Below are 19974 nucleotides of genomic sequence, written 5' to 3'. Positions count from 1 at the left end.
CTGAGTCTTCAACTTCCAATTGTGACCTCTTGTGTCTGTGTCCCTTCTCTGGAACATCCTGTCTTTGTCCACCCTGTCTATTCCATGCAGTATTTTATATGTTGTTATCATGTCTCCCCTGACCCTCCTGTCCTCCAGTGTTGTCAGACCGATTTCCATGAACCTTTCTTCATAGGACAATCCCCGTAGCTCTGGGACTAGTCTTGTTGCAAACCTTTGCACTTTCTCTAATTTCTTGACGTGCTTGACTAGGTGTGGATTCCAAACTGGTGCTGCATACTCCAGTATGGGCCTGACGTAAATGGTATACAGAGTCTTGAACAAATCCTTACTGAGGTATCGGAACACTATTCGTAGGTTTGCCAGGCGCTCGTATGCTGCAGCAGTTATCTGATTGATGGGGGCCCGGTGGCCTGGTGGCTAAAGCTCCCGCTTCACACACGGAGGGCCCGGGTTCGATTCCCGCCGGGTGGAAACATTCGACACGTTTCCTTACACCTGTTGTCCTGTTCACCTAGCAGCAAATAGGTACCTGGGTGTTAGTCGACTGGTGTGGGTCGCATCCTGGGGGACAAGATTAAGGACCCCAATGGAAATAAGTTAGACAGTCCTCGATGACGCACTGACTTTCTTGGGTTATCCTGGGTGGCTAACCCTCCGGGGTTAAAAATCCGAACGAAATCTTATCTTATCTTATCTTATCTTATCTTGTGCGCCTCAGGAGATATGCTCGGTGTTATGCTCATCCCCTGATCTTTTTCCTTGAGTGAGGTTTGCAGTCTTTGGCCATCTAAACTATATTGTGTCTGCGGTCTCCTTTGCCCTTCCCGATCTTCATTACTTTGCATTTGGCAGGGTTAAACTCAAGGAGACAGTTGCTGGACCAGGCTTGTAGCCTGTCCAGGTCTCTTTGTAGTCCTGCCTGATCCTCATCCAATTTGATTTTTCTCATTAACTTCACATCATCTGCAAACAAGGACACTTCTGAGTCTATCCCTTCTGTTATGTCGTTCACATATACCAAGAACAGCACAGGTCCTAGGACTGACCCCTGCGGAACCCCGCTTGTCACAGGCGCCCACTCTGACACCTCGTCACGTACCATGACTCGTTGTTGCCTCCCTGTCAGGTATTCTCTGATCCATTACAGTGCCTTTCCTGTTATGTGTGCCTGATCCTCTAGCTTTTGCAGTAACCTCTTGTGAGGTACTGTGTCGAAGGCCTTCTTGCAGTCCAAAAAAATGCAGTCGATCCACCCCTCTATCTCTTGTCTTACTTCTGTCACCTTGTCATAAAACTCTAGTAGGTTTGTGACACAGGATTTTTCCTCCCTGAAACCGTGCTGGTTGTCAATTATACACTTGTTTCTTTCCATGTGCTCCACCACTCTCCTCCTGATGATCTTCTCCATGACCTTGCATACTATACACGTTAGTGATACAGGTCTGTAGTTTAGTGCCTCATGTCTGTCTCCCTTTTTAAAAATTGGGACTACATTTGCCATCTTCCATACCTCAGGGAGTTGCCCAGTTTCAAATGATGTGTTGAAGATCTTTGTTAATGGCACACACAGTATCTCTGCTCCCTCTTTAAGGACCCACGGAGAGATGTTGTCTGGTCCCACCGCCTTTGAGGTGTCAAGTTCGCATAGCAGCTTCTTCACCTCCTCCTTGGTTATATGTACCTTATCCAGCACTTGCTGGTGTACCCCCCTGTTCTGATTTTCTGGAGTCCTACTGGTTTCCACTGTAAGTACTTCTTTAAATCTCGTGTTGAGCTCCTGACATACCTCTCGGTCATTTCTTGTGAACTCCCCATCACCCTTCCTCAGTCTGATTACCTGGTCCTTGACTGTTGTTTTCCTGGAGGTTACCTGGAGGTTATTCCGGGGATCAACGCCCCCGCGGCCCGGTCCACGACCAGGCCTCCCGATGGATCAGGGCCTGATCAACTAGGCTGTTACTGCTGGCCGCACGCAGTCCAACGTACGAGCCACTGCCCGGCTGATCCAGCACTGACTTTAGGTATCTGTCCAGCTCTCTCTTGAAGGCAGCCAGGGGTTTATTGGCAATTCCCCTAATGCTTGATGGGAGGCTGTTGAACTGTTTTGGGCCCCGGACACTTATGGTGTTTTCCCTTAGTGTACCAATGGTGCCCCTACTTTTTATTGGGGGCATTTTGCATCGCCTGCCCAGTCTTTTACTTTCGTAGGGAGTGATTTCTGTGTGCAGATTTGGGACCATTCCTTCCAAGATTTTCCAAGTGTAGATTATGATATATCTCTCCCTCCTGCGTTCCAACGAGTACAAGCCAAGTGCTTCCAAGCGTTCCCAGTAGTTAAGGTGCTTGACAGAATTTATACGTGCTCCTGATGTAGCTGTACAACAGCTTCGGGTCAGTCTTGACTTTCGATGCTATGTCATTTTTATATTGTTGCTGAGCCTCCCTTCTTATCTGTGCATATTCGTTTCTGGCTCTTCGGCTAATCTCTTTATTTTCCTGAGTTCTCTGTCTTCTGTACCTTTTCCATTCTCTAGTACACCTAGTTTCTGCCTCCCTACACCTTTGGGTGAACCAAGGACTCGTTCTGTTCTTCCCATTATTTCTGTTTCCCTTGGGAACAAACCTCTCCTCTGCCTCCTTGCATTTTGTTGCCACATATTCCATCATTTCTTGTACTGGTTTTCCTGCCAGTTCCCTCTCCCACTGAATGTCTTGAAGGAAGTTCCTCATGCCTGAGTAGTTCCCCCTTTTGTAGTTTGGTTTTTCCCAACCTATTCCTGCTACTCACTCCACTTGGAGCTCAACTATGTAGTCGAAGCACAGAACCACATGATCACTAGCTCCCAGGGGCCTTTCATACATGATGTCCTCGATGTCAGAACTACTCAAGGTGAATGCAAGGTCCAGTTTTGCTGGTTCATCCTCTCCTCTCTCTCTGGTAGTGTCTCTAACATGTTGATGCATGAGGTTTTCCAGTACCACATCCATCATCTTGGCTCTCCATGTTTCGGTACCTCCATGGGGCTCCAGGTTTTCCCAGTCAATCTCCTTGTGATTGAAATCCCCCATAACTAGTAACTTTGCTCCCCCCATGTGTGCTCTCCTGGCCACCTCAGCTATTGTGTCGACCGTTGCTCTGTTGCTCTCATCGCATTCTTCTCTTGGCCTCCTGCAGTTCGGTGGTGGGTTGTACATTGCTGCAATTATCACCTTATGTCCTTCAGACTGGATTGTTCCTACTAAGTATTCCCTTGCGCCCATGCCATCCATTCCTTCAATTTTCTCAAAACCCCACTGGTTTTTAATGAGCAGTGCAACTCCTCTCCCTCTCCTCCCTCTGTCTTTCCTGAGGATTTGATATCCGGATGGAAAGATTGAATCTGTTGTTATTCTGGTGAGTTTTGTTTCTGTGAGTGCTATTATGTCTGGGGATGTCTCCTTGATTCTTTCATGCCATTCATCATACTTATTTGTTATTCCATCTGCATTTGTATACCACACCTTCAACTTCTTTTCTAAGACTGTGGTCTGGGAGGTATATTGGGGTTGGGGAAGTGGGAGACCTGATAAGGAACTATGGGTGGTTGCTGTGGGGGTGGAGTTTGTAATGCAGTGGGTGGGGGCATTGGATGTGGCATGGGTGTTTTGGTTTAGAGTGTTTGGTTGCACTAGGGTTGACCTGGTTGGGAGGCTTCTATAGGAAGTTGTGAGGGAGGCTGTATTTGATCTTCTTCCTGGGTCTGGGATCTCCTGTCTGTCTTCTCCATCCCCTCTTTTTCCTCCTTTCGCCTTTGTACCATCTCTCTCAGTTTCTGCCATTCTTCTTGTGTTCTGTCGCAGTCGAGATACACCTTCCTGTATTCCAGCATGTCCCTTAATCGTGTGTGTGTGTGTGTGTGTGTGTGTGTGTGTGTGTGTGTGTGTGTGTGTGTGTGTGTGTGTGTGTGTGTGTGTGTGTGTGTATGTGTGTGTTTATGTAAGCGAGTCCTTATTACACACGTATGTACTACATATGTACCGAATCGTCTTGTGTGCTTAAAATTACGTTCAATTTTGTAACTCTAGGCCTCACCTACTGTGTGTGTGTGTGGCTATGTGGGGAGCTGCGTGTCCACACTAGCTGTATGTGTACTCACCTAGTTGTACTCACCTAGTTGTACTCACCTAGTTGAGGTTGCAGGGGTCGAGTCCAAGCTCCTGGCCCCGCCTCTTCACTGGTCGCTACTAAGTCACTCTCCCTGAACCGTGAGCTTTATCATACCTCTGTGTGTGTATGTGTGTGTGTATGTGTGTGTGTATGTGTGTATGTGTGTGTGTGTGTGTGTGTGTGTATGTGTGTGTGTGTGTGTGTGTGTGTGTGTGTGTGTGTGTGTGTGTGTGTGTGTGTGTGTGTGTGTGTGTGTGTGTGTGTGTGTGTGTGTGTGTGTGTGTGTGTGTGTGTGTACTCACCTAGTTGAGGTTGCAGGGGTCGAGTCCAAGCTCCTGGCCCCACCTCTTCACTGGTCGCTACTAGGTCACTCTCCCTGAACCATGAGCTTTATCATACCTCTGCTTGAAGTTATGTATGGATCCTTCCTCCACTACTTCGCTTCCCAAACTATTCCACTTCATGACTACTCTGTCGCTGAAGAAGTGCTTCCTAACATCCCTGTGATTCATTTGTGTCTTCAACTTCCAACTGTGTCCCCTTGTTGTTGTGTCCCATCTCTGGAACATCCTGTCTTTGTCCACCTTGTCAATTCCTCTCAGTAGTTTGTGTGTCGTTATCATGTCCCCCCTATCTCTCCTGTCCTCCAGTGTCGTCAGGTTGATTTCCATTAACCTCTCCTCGTAGGACATACCTCTTAGCTCTGGGACTAGTCTTGTTGCAAACCTTTGCACTTTCTCTAGTTTCTTTACGTGCTTGGCTAGGTGTGGGTTCCAGACTGGTGCCGAATACTCCAATATGGACCTAACGTACACGGTGTACAGGGTCCTGAACGATTCCTTATTAAGATGTCGGAATGCTGTTCTGAGGTTTGCTAGGCGCCCATATGCTGCAGCAGTTATTTGGTTAATGTGCGCTTCAAGAGATGCGCCTGGTGTTATATTAACCCCAAGATCTTTTTCCTTGAGTGAGGTTTGTAGTCTCTGGCCCCCTGGACTGTACTCCATCTGCGGTCTTCTTTGCCCCTCCCCAATCTTCATGACTTTGCACTTGGTGGGGTTGAACTCCAGGAGCCAATTGCTGGACCAGGTCTGCAGCCTGTCCAGATCCCTTTGTAGTACTGCCTGGTCTTCGATCGAATAAATTCTTCTCATCAAGTTCAAGTCATCTGCAAACAGGGACACTTCGGAGTCTATTCCTTCCGTCAAGTCGTTCACAAATACCAGAAAGAGCACTGGTCCTAGGACTGACCCCTGTGTGTGTGTGTGTGTGTGTGTGTGTGTGTGTGTGTGTGTGTGTGTGTGTGTGTGTGTGTGTGTGTGTACTCACCTATTTGTACTCACCTATTTGTGGTTGCAGGGGTCGAGTCCTAGCTCCTGGCCCCGCCTCTTCACCGGTTGCTACTAGACCCTCTCTCTCCCCGCTCCATGAGCTTTATCAAACCTCGTCTTAAAACTGTGTATGGTTCCTGCCTCCACTACGTCATTTTCTAGGCTATTCCACTGCCTTACAACTCTATGACTGAAGAAATATTTCCTACTATCTCTCTGACTCATTTGTGTCTTCAACTTCCAATTGTGGCCTCTTGTTTCTGTGTCCCCTCCCTGGAACATCCTGTCCTTGTCCACCTTGTCTATTCCACGCAGTATTTTATATGTCGTTATCATGTCTCCCCTGACCCTCCTGTCCTCCAGTGTCGTCAGGCCGATTTCCCTTAATCTTTCTTCATAGGACATTCCCCTTAGCTCTGGAACTAACCTTGTTGCAAACCTTTGCACTTTCTCTAGTTTCTTGACGTGCTTTATCAAGTGCGGGTTCCAAACAGGTGCTGCATACTCCAGTATGGGCCTGACATACACGGTGTACAGTGTCTTGAATGATTCCTTACTAAGGTGTCGGAATGCTGTTCTCAGGTTTGCCAGGCGCCCATATGCTGCAGCAGTTATCTGATTGATGTGTGCTTCCGGAGACATGCTCGGTGTTATACTCACCCCAAGATCTTTCTCCTTGAGTGAGGTTTGCAGTCTTTGGCCACCTAGCCTATACTCTGTCTGTGGTCTTCTGTGCCCTTCCCCTATCTTCATGACTTTGCATTTGGCAGGATTAAATTCGAGAAGCCATTTGCTGGACCAGGTGTCCAGTCTGTCCAGGTCTCTTTGAAGTCCTGCCTGGTCCTCATCAGATTTAATTCTCCTCATTAACTTCACATCGTCTGCAAACAGGGACACTTCTGAGTCTAACCCTTCCGTCATGTCGTTCACATATACCAAAAATAGCACTGGTCCTAGGACCGACCCCTGTGGGACCCCGCTCGTCACAGGTGCCCACTGTGATACATCATTACGTACCATGACTCGTTGTTGCCTCCCTGTCAGGTATTCTCTGATCCATTGCAGTGCCCTTCCTGTTATATGCGCCTGATGCTCTAGCTTCTGCACTAATCTCTTGTGAGGAACTGTGTCAAAGGCCTTCTTGCAGTCCAAGAAGATGCAATCAACCCACCCCTCTCTCTCTCTTGTCTTACTTCTGTTATTTTATCATAAAACTCCAGAAGGTTTGTGACACAGGATTTGCCTTCCGTGAATCCGTGCTGGTTGGCATTTATACTCCTGTTCCGTTCCAGGTGCTCCACCACTCTCCTCCTGATAATCTTCTCCATAATTTTGCATACTATACACGTCAATGACACAGGTCTATAGTTTAGTGCCTCTTTTCTGTCTCCTTTTTTGAAAATGGGAACTACATTTGCTGTCTTCCATACCTCAGGTAGTTGCCCAGTTTCCAGGGATGTGTTGAAGATTGTGGTAAGTGGTACACACAACATATCTGCTCCCTCTCTAAGGACCCATGGAGAGATGTTGTCCGGTCCCATTGCCTTTGAGGTATCGATGTCCCTTAGCAGTTTCTTCACCTCCTCCTCATCTGTATGTATGTCGTCCAACACTTGTTGGTGTATTCCTTGTTGGTGTCCCCATCTGGTCTGTCCCCCCAGAGTCCTTCCTGTCTCTACTGTAAATACTTCCTTAAATCTCGCGTTGAGCTCCTCACATACCTCTTGATCGTTTCTTGTGAGTTCTCCACCTTCTTTCCTCAGCCTTATCACCTGGTCCTTGACTGTTGTCTTCCTCCTAATGTGGCTATACAGCAGTTTCGGGTCAGATTTGACTTTCGATGCTATGTCGTTTTCATACTGTCGCTGGGCCTCCCTCCTTATCTGCGCATACTCGTTTCTGGCTCTTCTACTAATCTCCTTGTTTTCCTGGGTCCTATGCCTCCTGTACCTTTTCCATTCTCTGTTGCACTTAGTTTTTGCCTCCCTACACCTTCGGGTAAACCAAGGACTCGTTTTGGTCTTCCTATTATTTCTGTTTCCCTTGGGAACAAAACTTTCCTCTGCCTCCTTGCACTTTGTTGCCACGTATTCCATCATCTCGTTTACTGATTTTCCTACCATTTCTCTGTCCCACTGAACCTCCTGCAGGAAGTTTCTCATACCTGTGTAGTCCCCCCTTTTATAGTTTGGCCTGTCCCCTTCAGTTCCTGTTACCTTCTCCACTTGTAACTCTACTATATAGTCAAAACTCAGAACCACATGATCGCTAGCTCCAAGGGGCCTCTCGTAAGTGATGTCCTCGATGTCTGAACTGCTCAGGGTGTGTGTGTGTGTGTGTGTGTGTGACCCAACAATTAATATTTGCACTAATAACTCATTACAGTTGTGACCGGGTGTGACAGGGTGTGGACGTGTGAATTCGTCATTACTTTGTAATTTGTTCAAAATTATGTCCATGTATGGCCGTGTAGATGATTCATTACCTTTGTAACTTGTCATGACTGTGACCAGATATACCCGGAGTTCATTACCTTTGTAACTTGCTCAGCTATCATAACTTTGGGGTCCAGTCCCTGCACCCATTATGCACATCTGTAATGTTGAGGTACAGTCCCTGGACCCATTATGTACCTCTGTAATGTTGAGGTACAGTCCCTGGATCCATTATGTACCTCTGTAATGTTGAGGTACAGTCCCTGGACCCATTATGTACCTCTGTAATGTTGAGGTACAGTCCCTGGATCCATTATGTACCTCTGTAATGTTGAGGTACAGTCCCTGGACCCATTATGTACCTCTGTAATGTTGAGGTACAGTCCCTGGACCCATTATGTACCTCTGTAATGTTGAGGTACAGTCCCTGGATCCATTATGTACCTCTGTAATGTTGAGGTACAGTCCCTGGACCCATTATGTACCTCTGTAATGTTGATGTGCAGTCCCTGGACCCATTATGTACCTCTGTAATCTTTTGACTACCGCCCACTGGATGGGTATGGGGTGCATAATAAACTTATTAAACTAAAACCAGCATGCACGCACATACACACACACACACACACACACACACACACACACAGAAGACAGAGAACTCAGGAAAATAAAGAAATCAGCCGAAGAGCCAGAAACGAATATGCACAGATAAGAAGGGAGGCTCAGAGACAACATGAAAATGACATAGCATCAAAAGTAAAGACTGACCCGAAGCTGTTGTACAGCCACATCAGGAGGAAAACAACAGTCAAGGACCAGGTAATCAGACTGAGGAAGGGTGATGGGGAATTCACAAGAAACGACCGAGAGGTATGTCAGGAGCTCAACACAAGATTTAAAGAGGTATTTACAGTGGAAACCAGTAGGACTCCAAGAAATCAGAACAGGGGGGCACACCAGCAAGTGCTGGATGAGGTACATATAACCAAGGAGGAGGTGAAGAAGCTGCTATGCGAACTTGACACCTCAAAGGCGGTGGGACCAGACAACATCTCTCCATGGGTCCTTAAAGAGGGAGCAGAGATATTGTGTGAGCCATTAACAAAGATCTTAAACACATCATTTGAAACTGGGCAACTCCCTGAGGTATGGAAAATGGCAAATGTAGTCCCAATTTTTAAAAAGGGAGACAGACATGAGGCACTAAACTACAGACCTGTATCACTAACGTGTATAGTATGCAAGGTCATGGAGAAGATCATCAGGAGGAGAGTGGTGGGGCACCTGGAAAGAAACAAGTGTATAATTGACAACCAGCACGGTTTCAGGGAAGGAAAATCCTGTGTCACAAACCTACTAGAGTTTTATGACAAGATGACAGAAGTAAGACAAGAGAGAGAGGGGTGGATCGACTGCGTATTTTTGGACTGCAAGAAGGCTTTCGACACAGTTCCTCACAAGAGGTTACTGCAAAAGCTAGAGGACCAGGCACACATAACAGGAAAGGCACTGCAATGGATCAGAGAATATCTGACAGGGAGGCAACAACGAGTCATGGTACGCGACGAGGTGTCAGAGTGGGCGCCTGTGACAAGCGGGGTTCCACAGGGGTCAGTCCTAGGACCTGTGCTGTTCTTGGTATACGTGAACGACATAACGGAAGGGATAGACTCAGAAATGTCCTTGTTTGCAGACGATGTGAAGTTAATGAGAAGAATCGAATCGGACGAGGATCAGGCAGGACTACAAAGAGATCTGGACAGGCTACAAGCCTGGTCCAGCAACTGGCTCCTTGAATTTAACCCTGCCAAATGCAAAGTCATGAAGATAGGGGAAGGGCAAAGAAGACCGCAGACACAATATAGTTTAGATGGCCAAAGACTGCAAACCTCACTCAAGGAAAAAGATCTGGGGGTGAGTATAACACCGAGCATATCTCCTGAGGCGCACATCAATCAGATAACTGCCGCAGCATACGGGCGCCTGGCAAACCTACGGATAGCGTTCCGATACCTCAGTAAGGATTCGTTTAAGACTCTGTACACCATCTACGTCAGGCCCATACTGGAGTATGCAGCACCAGTTTGGAATCCACACCTAGTCAAGCACGTCAAGAAATTAGAGAAAGTGCAAAGGTTTGCAACAAGACTAGTCCCAGAGCTACGGGGATTGTCCTATGAAGAAAGGTTGAGGGAAATCGGCCTGACGACACTGGAGGCCAGGAGGGTCAGGGGAGACATGATAACGACATATAAAATACTGCGCGGAATAGACGAGGTGGACAAAGACGGGATGTTCCAGAGATGGGACACAGACACAAGAGGTCACAATTGGAAGTTGAAGACTCAGATGAATCAAAGGGATGTTAGGAAGTATTTCTTCAGTCATAGAGTAGTCAGGCCATGGAATAGCCTAGAAAGTGATGTGGTGGAGGCAGGAACCATACATAGTTTTAAGGCGAGGTATGATAGAGCTCATGGGGCAGGGAGAGAGAGGACCTAGTAGCAATCAGCGAAGAGGCGGGGCCAGGAGCTGTGAATCGACCCCTGCAACCACAAATAGGTGAGTACAAATAGGTGAGTACACACACACACACACACACACACACACACACACACACACACACACACACACACACACACACACACAAACACTCACACATACGCACACAGTTTCTCATTCTCTCTCTCTCTTTCTTACTTCTGACTCGTGTTGAGAACTTAGCAGTGCCTGGAGTGGTCACTGTCAGGTTGATGCTCTGGTTGACAGCTGCTCCATCTCTGCCTATACCAGTTGAGTTTACCTGGTATCCGGAACCTGAAAAAATATTATTATTATTATTATTATTATTATTATTATTATTATTATTATTATTATTATTATTTTTAAATGCTAAATACATTAGCGTTTGATCCTTTGAAGGAGAAGAGTAACTCCAATTCTCCCTTGAAGGGAGAACCAGACATAAGATCTCATGTGTTTTGGTTGGTAAGTACTGTACTTATCTGTGATGTTACTGTATCCTGGCAATCACTGTATCCTGGCAGTCACTGTACCTTCCTGTCATAGTACTGCATCCTGGCAGCCACTGTACCTTCCTGTCATAGTACTGTATCCTGGCAGCCACTGTACCTTCCTGTCATAGTACTGTATCCTGGCAGCCACTGTACCTTCCTGTCATAGTACTGTATCCTGGCAGCCACTGTACCTTCCTGTCATAGTACTGTATCCTGGCAGCCACTGTACCTTCCTGTCATAGTACTGCATCCTGGCAGTCACTGTACCTTCCTGTCATAGTACTGTATCATTGCAGTCACTGTACCTTCCTGTCATAGTACTGTATCCTGGTAGTCACTGTACCTTCCTGTCATAGTACTGTATCCTGGTAGTCACTGTACCTTCCTGTCATAGTACTGTATCCTGGCAGTCACTGTACCCTCCTGTCATAGCACTGTATCCTGGCAGTCACTGTACCTTCCTGTCATAGTACTGTATCCTGGCAGTCACTGTACCTTCCTGTCATAGCACTGTATCCTGGCAGCCACTGTACCTTCCTGTTATAGTACTGTATCCTGGCAGTCACTGTACCTTCCTGTCATAGTACTGTATCCTGGCAGTCACTGTACCTTCCTGTCATAGTACTGTATCCTGGCAGTCACTGTACCTTCCTGTCATAGTACTGTATCCTGGCAGTCACTGTACCTTCCTGTCATAGTACTGCATCCTGGCAGTCACTGTACCTTCCTGTCATAGTACTGTATCCTGGCAGTCACTGTACCTTCCTCTCATAGTACTGTATCCTGGCAGTCACTGTACCTTCCTGTCATAGTACTGTATCCTGGCAGTCACTGTACCTTCCTGTCATAGTACTGTATCCTGGCAGTCACTGTACCTTCCTCTCATAGTACTGTATCCTGGCAGTCACTGTACCTTCCTCTCATAGTACTGTATCCTGGCAGTCACTGTACATTCCTCTCATAGTACTGTATCCTGGCAGTCACTGTACCTTCCTATCATAGTACTGTATCCTGGCAGTCACTGTACCTTCCTCTCATAGTACTGTATCCTGGCAGTCACTGTACCTTCCTATCATAGTACTGTATCCTGGCAGTCACTGTACCTTCCTCTCATAGTACTGTATCCTGGCAGTCACTGTACCTTCCTCTCATAGTACTGTATCCTGGCAGTCACTGTACCTTCCTGTCATAGTACTGTATCCTGGCAGTCACTGTACCTTCCTCTCATAGTACTGTATCCTGGCAGTCACTGTACATTCCTCTCATAGTACTGTATCCTGGCAGTCACTGTACCTTCCTGTCATAGTACTGTATCCTGGCAGTCACTGTACCTTCCTGTCATAGCACTGTATCCTGGCAGCCACTGTACCTTCCTGTCATAGTACTGTATCCTGGCAGTCACTGTACATTCCTCTCATAGTACTGTATCCTGGCAGCCACTGTACCTTCCTGTTATAGTACTGTATCCTGGCAGTCACTGTACATTCCTCTCATAGTACTGTATCCTGGCAGTCACTGTACCTTCCTATCATAGTACTGTATCCTGGCAGTCACTGTACCTTCCTCTCATAGTACTGTATCCTGGCAGTCACTGTACCTTCCTATCATAGTACTGTATCCTGGCAGTCACTGTACCTTCCTCTCATAGTACTGTATCCTGGCAGTCACTGTACCTTCCTCTCATAGTACTGTATCCTGGCAGTCACTGTACCTTCCTGTCATAGTACTGTATCCTGGCAGTCACTGTACCTTCCTCTCATAGTACTGTATCCTGGCAGTCACTGTACATTCCTCTCATAGTACTGTATCCTGGCAGTCACTGTACCTTCCTGTCATAGTACTGTATCCTGGCAGTCACTGTACCTTCCTGTCATAGCACTGTATCCTGGCAGCCACTGTACCTTCCTGTCATAGTACTGTATCCTGGCAGTCACTGTACATTCCTCTCATAGTACTGTATCCTGGCAGTCACTGTACATTCCTCTCATAGTACTGTATCCTGGCAGTCACTGTACCTTCCTGTCATAGTACTGTATCCTGGCAGTCACTGTACCTTCCTGTCATAGTACTGTATCCTGGCGTGTATTCTTAGTATGGTTTTCCCAGTCAAGACTCAGAGTATATTCTTGAATATTTTACTAAGATTACTGAGGAAGGTTCCTACATTCACATTATTCTATAATTATTTACTCTTTTTCATGTTTCAGACATTCTTTTTATCTAGTATTTCTTAGCGACAGAGAATATTTAGTGTCAGTTGCTGTTTACATGACTCAGATTTAGAAAGCAACATTATTTACGTCCTTCGAATCTGTTTGTTTACACTGAGTGAACACTGTTGTCAGTATACAGAGTTTATAGTTGGCCTTAGTGAGGTCATTATACATAGGTAAAGAATAGTAGGGGGCCCAAAATACTGCCTTGATAGACCGCACGTATTTCAAAACTTCTTTCTAAGGTAAAAGATGAACGGAACGGGTCTACACAGTGAGCCCATGTTAGACACTTTTTAAAAGAATATTTCGTGGTTCATGGTGTCAAAGGCGTTTTGTAAATGTAGAATTTATCAGCCAGGCGCAATCTTCTTACGTGATAAGGTAATTATAGGTATTATGATAATAGCGCTTAGTTGAGTCCGGTGAAAGTTTTCCACTGTCATGAGTTAGTGTCAGTGATGGTGTACTGCAATCATGGGAGTTTTATGAAGTGGTAAACCAGTTAGGGCACTCATCCTCAGTTTGTTATATCTGTCATCTGTTGTCATAATAAGTAAACTGATGACTTTGTTCGGCAAGGTTACTCTGAAAAAAAAGAAAAACAATTCTCTCTCATCTTTATTGTTGAGGAGCGTGCGTGTACTCACCTATTTATGGTTGCAGGGGGCGCCTCATAGCTCCTGGCCCCGTAGTCACCTATTTGGAGTTGCAGGGGTCGAGTCACAGCTGCTAGCCCCGCCTTTTCGCTGCTCGCTATTAGGTCCACTCTCTCCCTGCTCCATGAGCTTTATCGTATCTCTTCTTCAAGCTATGTATGGATTCTGCCTCCACTACTTCACTCTCCGGATTGTTCCAGTTCCTGACAACTCTATGACTGAAGAAGTAATTCCTATCATTCCTGTTGCTCATCTATGTTTTCAACTTCCAGCTGTGACCCCTTGTTGCTGTGTCCCATCTCTGAATATCCTGTCTATCCACCTTGTCAATTTTCCTCTCAGTATTTTAAATGTCGTTATCATATCATCCCTATCTCTCCTGTCTTCCAGTGTCGTCAGGTTGATTTCCTTTAACTTCTCCTCGTAGGAGAGGTTCAGGGCACTAGTCTTGTAACAAACCTTTGCACTTCCTCTAATTTCTTGGCGTGCTTGACCAGATGTGGATTCCAGGCTGGTGCTGAATACTCCAATATGGGCCTGACGTTCACTGTATACAGAGTCTTGAATGATTCCTTACTGAGGTGTCGAAATGTAATTCTTCGGTTTGCCAGGCGCCCATATGCTGCAGCAGTTATTTGGTTGATGTGCGCCTCAGATGTGCTCAGTTTTATACTCACCCCAAAATCCTTTTCCTTAAGTGAGGTTTGCAGTCTTTGGCCCCCTAGCCTATACTCTGTCTGCGGTCTTCTTTGCCCTTCCCCAATCTTTATGACTTTGAACTTGGTGGGGTTAAACTCCAGGAGCCAGTTGTTGGATCAGGCTTGCAGCCTGTTCAGATCCTTTTGCAGTTTTACCTGATCCTTATCCACATGAATTCTCCGCATTAGCTTCACATCGTCTACAAACAGGGACACCTCTGAATCTATCCCTTCTGACATGTCATTCACATATATCAGAAAGAGCACATGCCCTAGGGCTGACCCTTGTGGAACCCAACTCGTCACAGGTGCTCATGTTGACACCTCGTCACGTACCATCATTCGTTTCCTTCCTGTCAGGTATTCTGTGATCCAATGCAATTCCTTTCCTGTTATTTCTGTCTGCTCTTGCAGACTAATCTCCGTCTTGTAGTCCAAGAAAATGCAATCAACCCACCCCTCCCTCTCATTTCTTACTTCAGTTACCTTGTCGTAAAACTCAAATAGGTTTGTGACACAGGATTTGCCTTCCATAAATCCGTGCTGGCTGTCGTTTATAATCTTGTTCCGCTCCAGGTGCTCCACCACTCTCCTCCTGATAATCTTTTCCAAGACTTTGCATACTATACATGTCAGTGACACTGGTCTATAATTTAGTTCTTCATTTCTGTCTCCCTTCTTAAAGATGGGGACTACATTTGCCCTCTTCCATACTTCAGGTAGTTGCCCAGTTTCAAGGGAAGTGTTGAAGATTTTGGTTAGTGGCACACGTAGTGTCCCTGCTCCCTCTCTAAGGACCCATGGAGAGATGTTGTCCGGTCCCACCACCTTTGAGGTATCAATGTCACTTAGGAGTTTCTCCACCTCTTCCTCAGTTGTGTGTAATTCATCCAACACTTGTTGGTATATCCCTTGTTGCTGTATGTCACTGTTTTGTCTTCCCATTGTCCCTTCAGCCTCCACTGTAAATACTTCCTGAAATCTCATGTTTAGCTCCTCACATACCTCCTGGTCGTTTCTTGTGAGCTCCCCACCTTCTTTCCTCTGTCTCATTACCTGGTCCTTGACTGTTGTCTTCCTCCTGATGTGGCTGTAGAGTAGTTTCGGGTCAGACTTGACTTTCGATGCTATGTCATTTTCATACTGCTGCTGCACCTCCCTTCTTATCTGTGCATACTCGTTTCTGGCTCGTCGACTAATCTCTTTATTCTCCTTAGTCCTTTGCCTTCTGTACTTTTTCCATTCTCTAGAGCACTTAGTTTTTGCCTCCCTGCACCTTCGGGTAAACCAAGGGCTTGTTCTGTCCTTCCCATTATTTCTTTTACCCTTGGGAACAAACCTTTCCTCTGCCTCCTTGCATTTTGTTGTTACAAAGTCCATCATTTCGTTTACTGATTTTCCTACCAATTCCTGTTCCCACTGAACCTTCTGCAGGAAGGTCCTCATTCCTGTGTAGTCCCCCCTTTTATAGTTTAGCTTTTCCCTTTCTACTCCTGGTACCCTCTCCACTTTTAGCTCCACGATGTATTCAAAGCTCATAACTACGTGGTCACTAGCTCCAAGGGGCCTTTCATATGTGATGTGCTCAATGTCTGAGCTACTCAGGGTGAACATGAGGTCCAGTTGTGCTGGTTCATCCTCCCCTCTCTCTCTGGTAGTATCTCTAACATGTTGGTGCATGAGATTTGCCAGCACCACATCCATCATCTTGGCTCTCCATGTTTCGGGACCCCATGTGGCTCCAGGTTTTCCCAATCAATCTCCCTGTGATTGAAGTCACCCATGACCAGTAACTTCGCTCTACTTGAGTGGGCCCTTCTTGCCACCTCAGCTAGAGTGTCCACCATTGCTCTGTTGCATTCATCATATTCCTCTCTTGGCCTCCTGCAGTTCTATCTTGGGTTATACATAACTGCAATGACTGCCTTGTGTTCCCCTGACTGAACTGTACCTACTATGTAATCCATTTCTCCAATCTCGTCCATACCTTCCATTTCTTGATAACCCCACCGTTTTTTTATTAGTAGTGCAACCCCTCCTCCCCCCCCTGCTCCTTCTATCCTTCCTCAGGATCTGATATCCGGGTGGGAAGATTACACCTGTTATTATCCCAGTGAGTTTCGTTTCTGTAACCGCTACGATGTCTGAGGACAACTCCTTGATTCTTTCATGCCACTCCTCACATTTATTCGTTATTCCATCCGCGTTCGTGTACCAAACCTTCAACTTCTTTTCAATAACTGTGGTCTGGGGAGAGAGGTGGATTAGAGGGAGCAGGGGTCTATAGGGGGTTGGTGGGGGGGTGGAGTTTGTGGTGTGGGGTGTGGGGGCAGAGGGCCTATGGGGGGTTTCATAGGGGGTGGTGGTGGGGGTGAGAGGGGATGGGGGAAGAGGGCCAATGGGGGGTTAAAATGGGGGAGGGGGTTGTGGTGAGGGGGATGGGGATAGAGGGTACAGTGTGTGAGTTGCTGTGGGTTACTGTGAGGGTGGGGTTTGTGGAGAGGGGGATGTACGGGTTGCTGAGGGTTACTGTGGGGGTGGGGTTTATGCAGAGGGGGATGTGTGGGTTACTGTGGATTTCTGTGTGTGTGTGTGTGTGTGTGTGTGTGTGTGTGTGTGTGTGTGTGTGTACTCACCTAGTTTTACTCACCTAGTTGTGGTTGTGGGGGTCGATTCATAACTCCTGGCCCCGCCTCTTCGACTGGCCGCTACCCAGTCAGTCTTCCCACTAAGTGAGCTTTATCATATCACTTCTTAATTAAAAAGTTATGTATGGATCCTGCCTCCACTACATCACTTCCCAGGCTGTTCCACTTCCTGACAACATGTGACTGAAGAAATACTTCCTAACATCCCTGTGGTTCATCTGAATCTTCAACTTCCAACTGTGACTCTTTGTTGGTGTGTCCCATCTCTGGAACATCCTGTCTCTGTCCACCTTGTCTGTACCTCTCAGTATTTTATATGTCGTTATCATATCCCCCCAATCTCTCCTGTGTTGTTGCAAACCTTTGCACTTTCTCTAATTTCCTTACATGCTTGGCTAGGTGAGGGTTCCAAACTGGCGCTGCATATTCCAATATGGGCCTAACGTACACAGTGTACAGGGTCCTGAATAAGCCTTTATTTAGATGTCGGAATGCTGTGAGATTTTCTAGGCGCCTGTATGCTGCAGCAGTTATTTGGTTGATGTGCGCCTCAGGAGATGTGCCCGGTGTTATACTCACCTCAAGATCCTTTTCCTTGAGTGAGATTTGTAGGCTCTGGCCCCCTACACTGTACTCCGTCTGTGGTCTTCTTTACCCTTCCCCAATCTTCATGACTTTGCACTTGGTGGGGTTGAATTCCAGGAGCCAATTGCTGGACCAGGCCTGCAAATTGTCCAGATCCTTCTGTAGTTCTGCCTGGTCCTCGTACGACTGAATTCTTTTCATCAACTTCACATCATCTGCAAACAGGGAAACTTCGGATTCTATTCTTTCCGTCATGTCGTTCACAAATACCACAAACAGCACCCGTCCTAGGACTGATCCCTATGGCACCCCGCTCATTACAGGCGCCCACTCTGACACCTCGCCACGTACCATGACTCGCTGTTGTCTTCCTGACAGGTATTCCCTGATCCATTGTAGTGCCTTCCCTGTTATCCCTGCCTGGTCCTCCAGCTTCTGCACTAATCTCTTGTGTGGAACTGTGTCAAACGCCTTCTTACAGTTCATGAAAATGTAATCTACCCACCCCTCTCTCTCTCTTGTCTTACTGCCGTCACCCTGTCATAGAACTCCAGTAGGTTTTTGATGCAGTATTTCCCATCCCTGAAACCGTACTGGCTGTTGTTGATAAGCTCATTCCTTTCTAGGTGCTCCACCACTCTTCTCCTGATAATTTTCTCCATCACCTTGCATACTATACACGTCAGTGACACTGGTCTGTAGTTTAATGCTTCGTGTCTGTCTCCTTTTATGAAAAATTGGGACTACATTTGCTGTCTTCCATACTTCCGGTAGTCGTCCTGCTTCGATAGATGTGTTGACGTTTGTTGTTAGGGGTACACATAGCGCTTCTGCTCCCTCTCTCAGGACTCATGGAGAAATGTTATCCAGCCCGATCGCCTTTGAGGTATCTATCTCGCTGAACAGCCTCTTCACTTCTTCCTCGGTTGCAATTATTGTGTCCAACACTTGATGGTGTAACCCACCTCTCTGTCTTTCTGGTCTGGAGGCTCTTCTATCTCTTCTGTGAACACTTCTTTGAATCTCTTGTTTAGCTCCTCACATCGCGGTCGTTTTTTTGTGACCTCCCTTCCTTCCTTCCTCAGCCTGATTACCTGGTCCTTGACTGTTGTTTTCCTCCAGATGTGGCTGTACAACGCCTTTGGGTCAGATTTGGCTTTTGCTGCTGTGTCATTCTTATATTGCCTTTGGGCCTCCCTTCTTACCAGTGCATATTCATTTCTGGCTCTACGACTGGTCTCCTTATTCTCCTGGTTCTTTCGCCTTCTGTACTTCTTCCATTCATTAGCACACTTGGTTTTGGCCTCCCTGCACCTTTGCGTGAACCACGGCCTTATCCTGGCTTTTTCATTATTCCTGTTACCCTTGGGTACAAACCTCTCCTCAGTTTCCTTGAATATTGTCACATATTCCATCATCTCGTCCACTGACTTCCCTGCCAGTTCTCTGTCCCACTGAACCCTGTTCAATAAGTTCTTCATGCTTGTGTAGTCCCCTTTCATGTAGTTTGGCTTCAATCGTCCGGCCCTTCCTGCTTCACCCTCCACTTGTAACTCTACTGTGTATTCGAAGCTTAGAACCACATGATCACTGGCCCCCAGGGGACTTTCATATTTGATGTCCTCAATGTCTGCACTACTCAAGGTGAATACTAGGTCCAGTTTCGCTGGTTCATCCTCTCCTCTCTCTCTGGTAGTGTCCTTTACGTGTTGGTACATGAGGTTTTCAGTGCCACTTCCATCATCTTAGCCCTCCATGTTTCTTGGCCCCCATGTGGCTCCAAGTTCTCCCAATCGATTTCGTTGTGGTTGAAGTCACCCGTGATCAGTAGCTTTGGCCTGCTCGCATGAGCCCTTCTGGCCATCTCAGCCAGTGTCAACATCGCTCTATTACTCTCATCACACACACATCATGTGTGTGTGTGTGTGTGTGTGTGTGTGTGTGTGTGTGTGTGTGTGTGTGTGTGTGTGTGTGTGTGTGTGTGTGTGTGTGTGTGTGTGTGAGTGTGTGTGTGTGTGCGTGTGTGTGTGTGTGTGTGTGTGTGTGTGTGTGTGTGTGTGTGTAGCGGCTGTAGCCGCGCAGTCATCTTACCTGTGTCAACATAGTTGTAGACAGTGCAGTTGACGGAGCGTTCCTCGACGTTGGGAAGACCACCGATCCTGTACCACAAGCCACCGAACTGTTGACAACATGAAGAAGTCTTTACAAAGGTGTAAGACCACACACACATACACGCAC

General features: G+C 46.7%; 1 protein-coding gene across 1 annotated transcript in view; it reads right to left on the bottom strand.

Moving 5' to 3' along the window:
- Positions 1 to 19974, bottom strand: part of LOC128688707 (crustacyanin-A1 subunit) — a 116406-nt gene that overhangs the window by 16947 nt on the left and 79485 nt on the right. Inside the window, exons 3-4 of the mRNA XM_053776694.2 lie at positions 19828 to 19915; positions 10617 to 10733 (exon numbers count right to left, since the gene is read on the bottom strand). Coding sequence (XP_053632669.2) covers positions 10617 to 10733; positions 19828 to 19915 — 205 coding nt within the window. The remainder of the gene's footprint in view (positions 1 to 10616; positions 10734 to 19827; positions 19916 to 19974) is intronic.

This window comes from Cherax quadricarinatus, chromosome 13, assembly GCF_038502225.1.
Source record: "Cherax quadricarinatus isolate ZL_2023a chromosome 13, ASM3850222v1, whole genome shotgun sequence".
NCBI classification, from domain to species: Eukaryota; Metazoa; Arthropoda; class Malacostraca; order Decapoda; family Parastacidae; genus Cherax; species Cherax quadricarinatus.
This window is presented reverse-complemented; position numbering and strand designations above follow the sequence as displayed.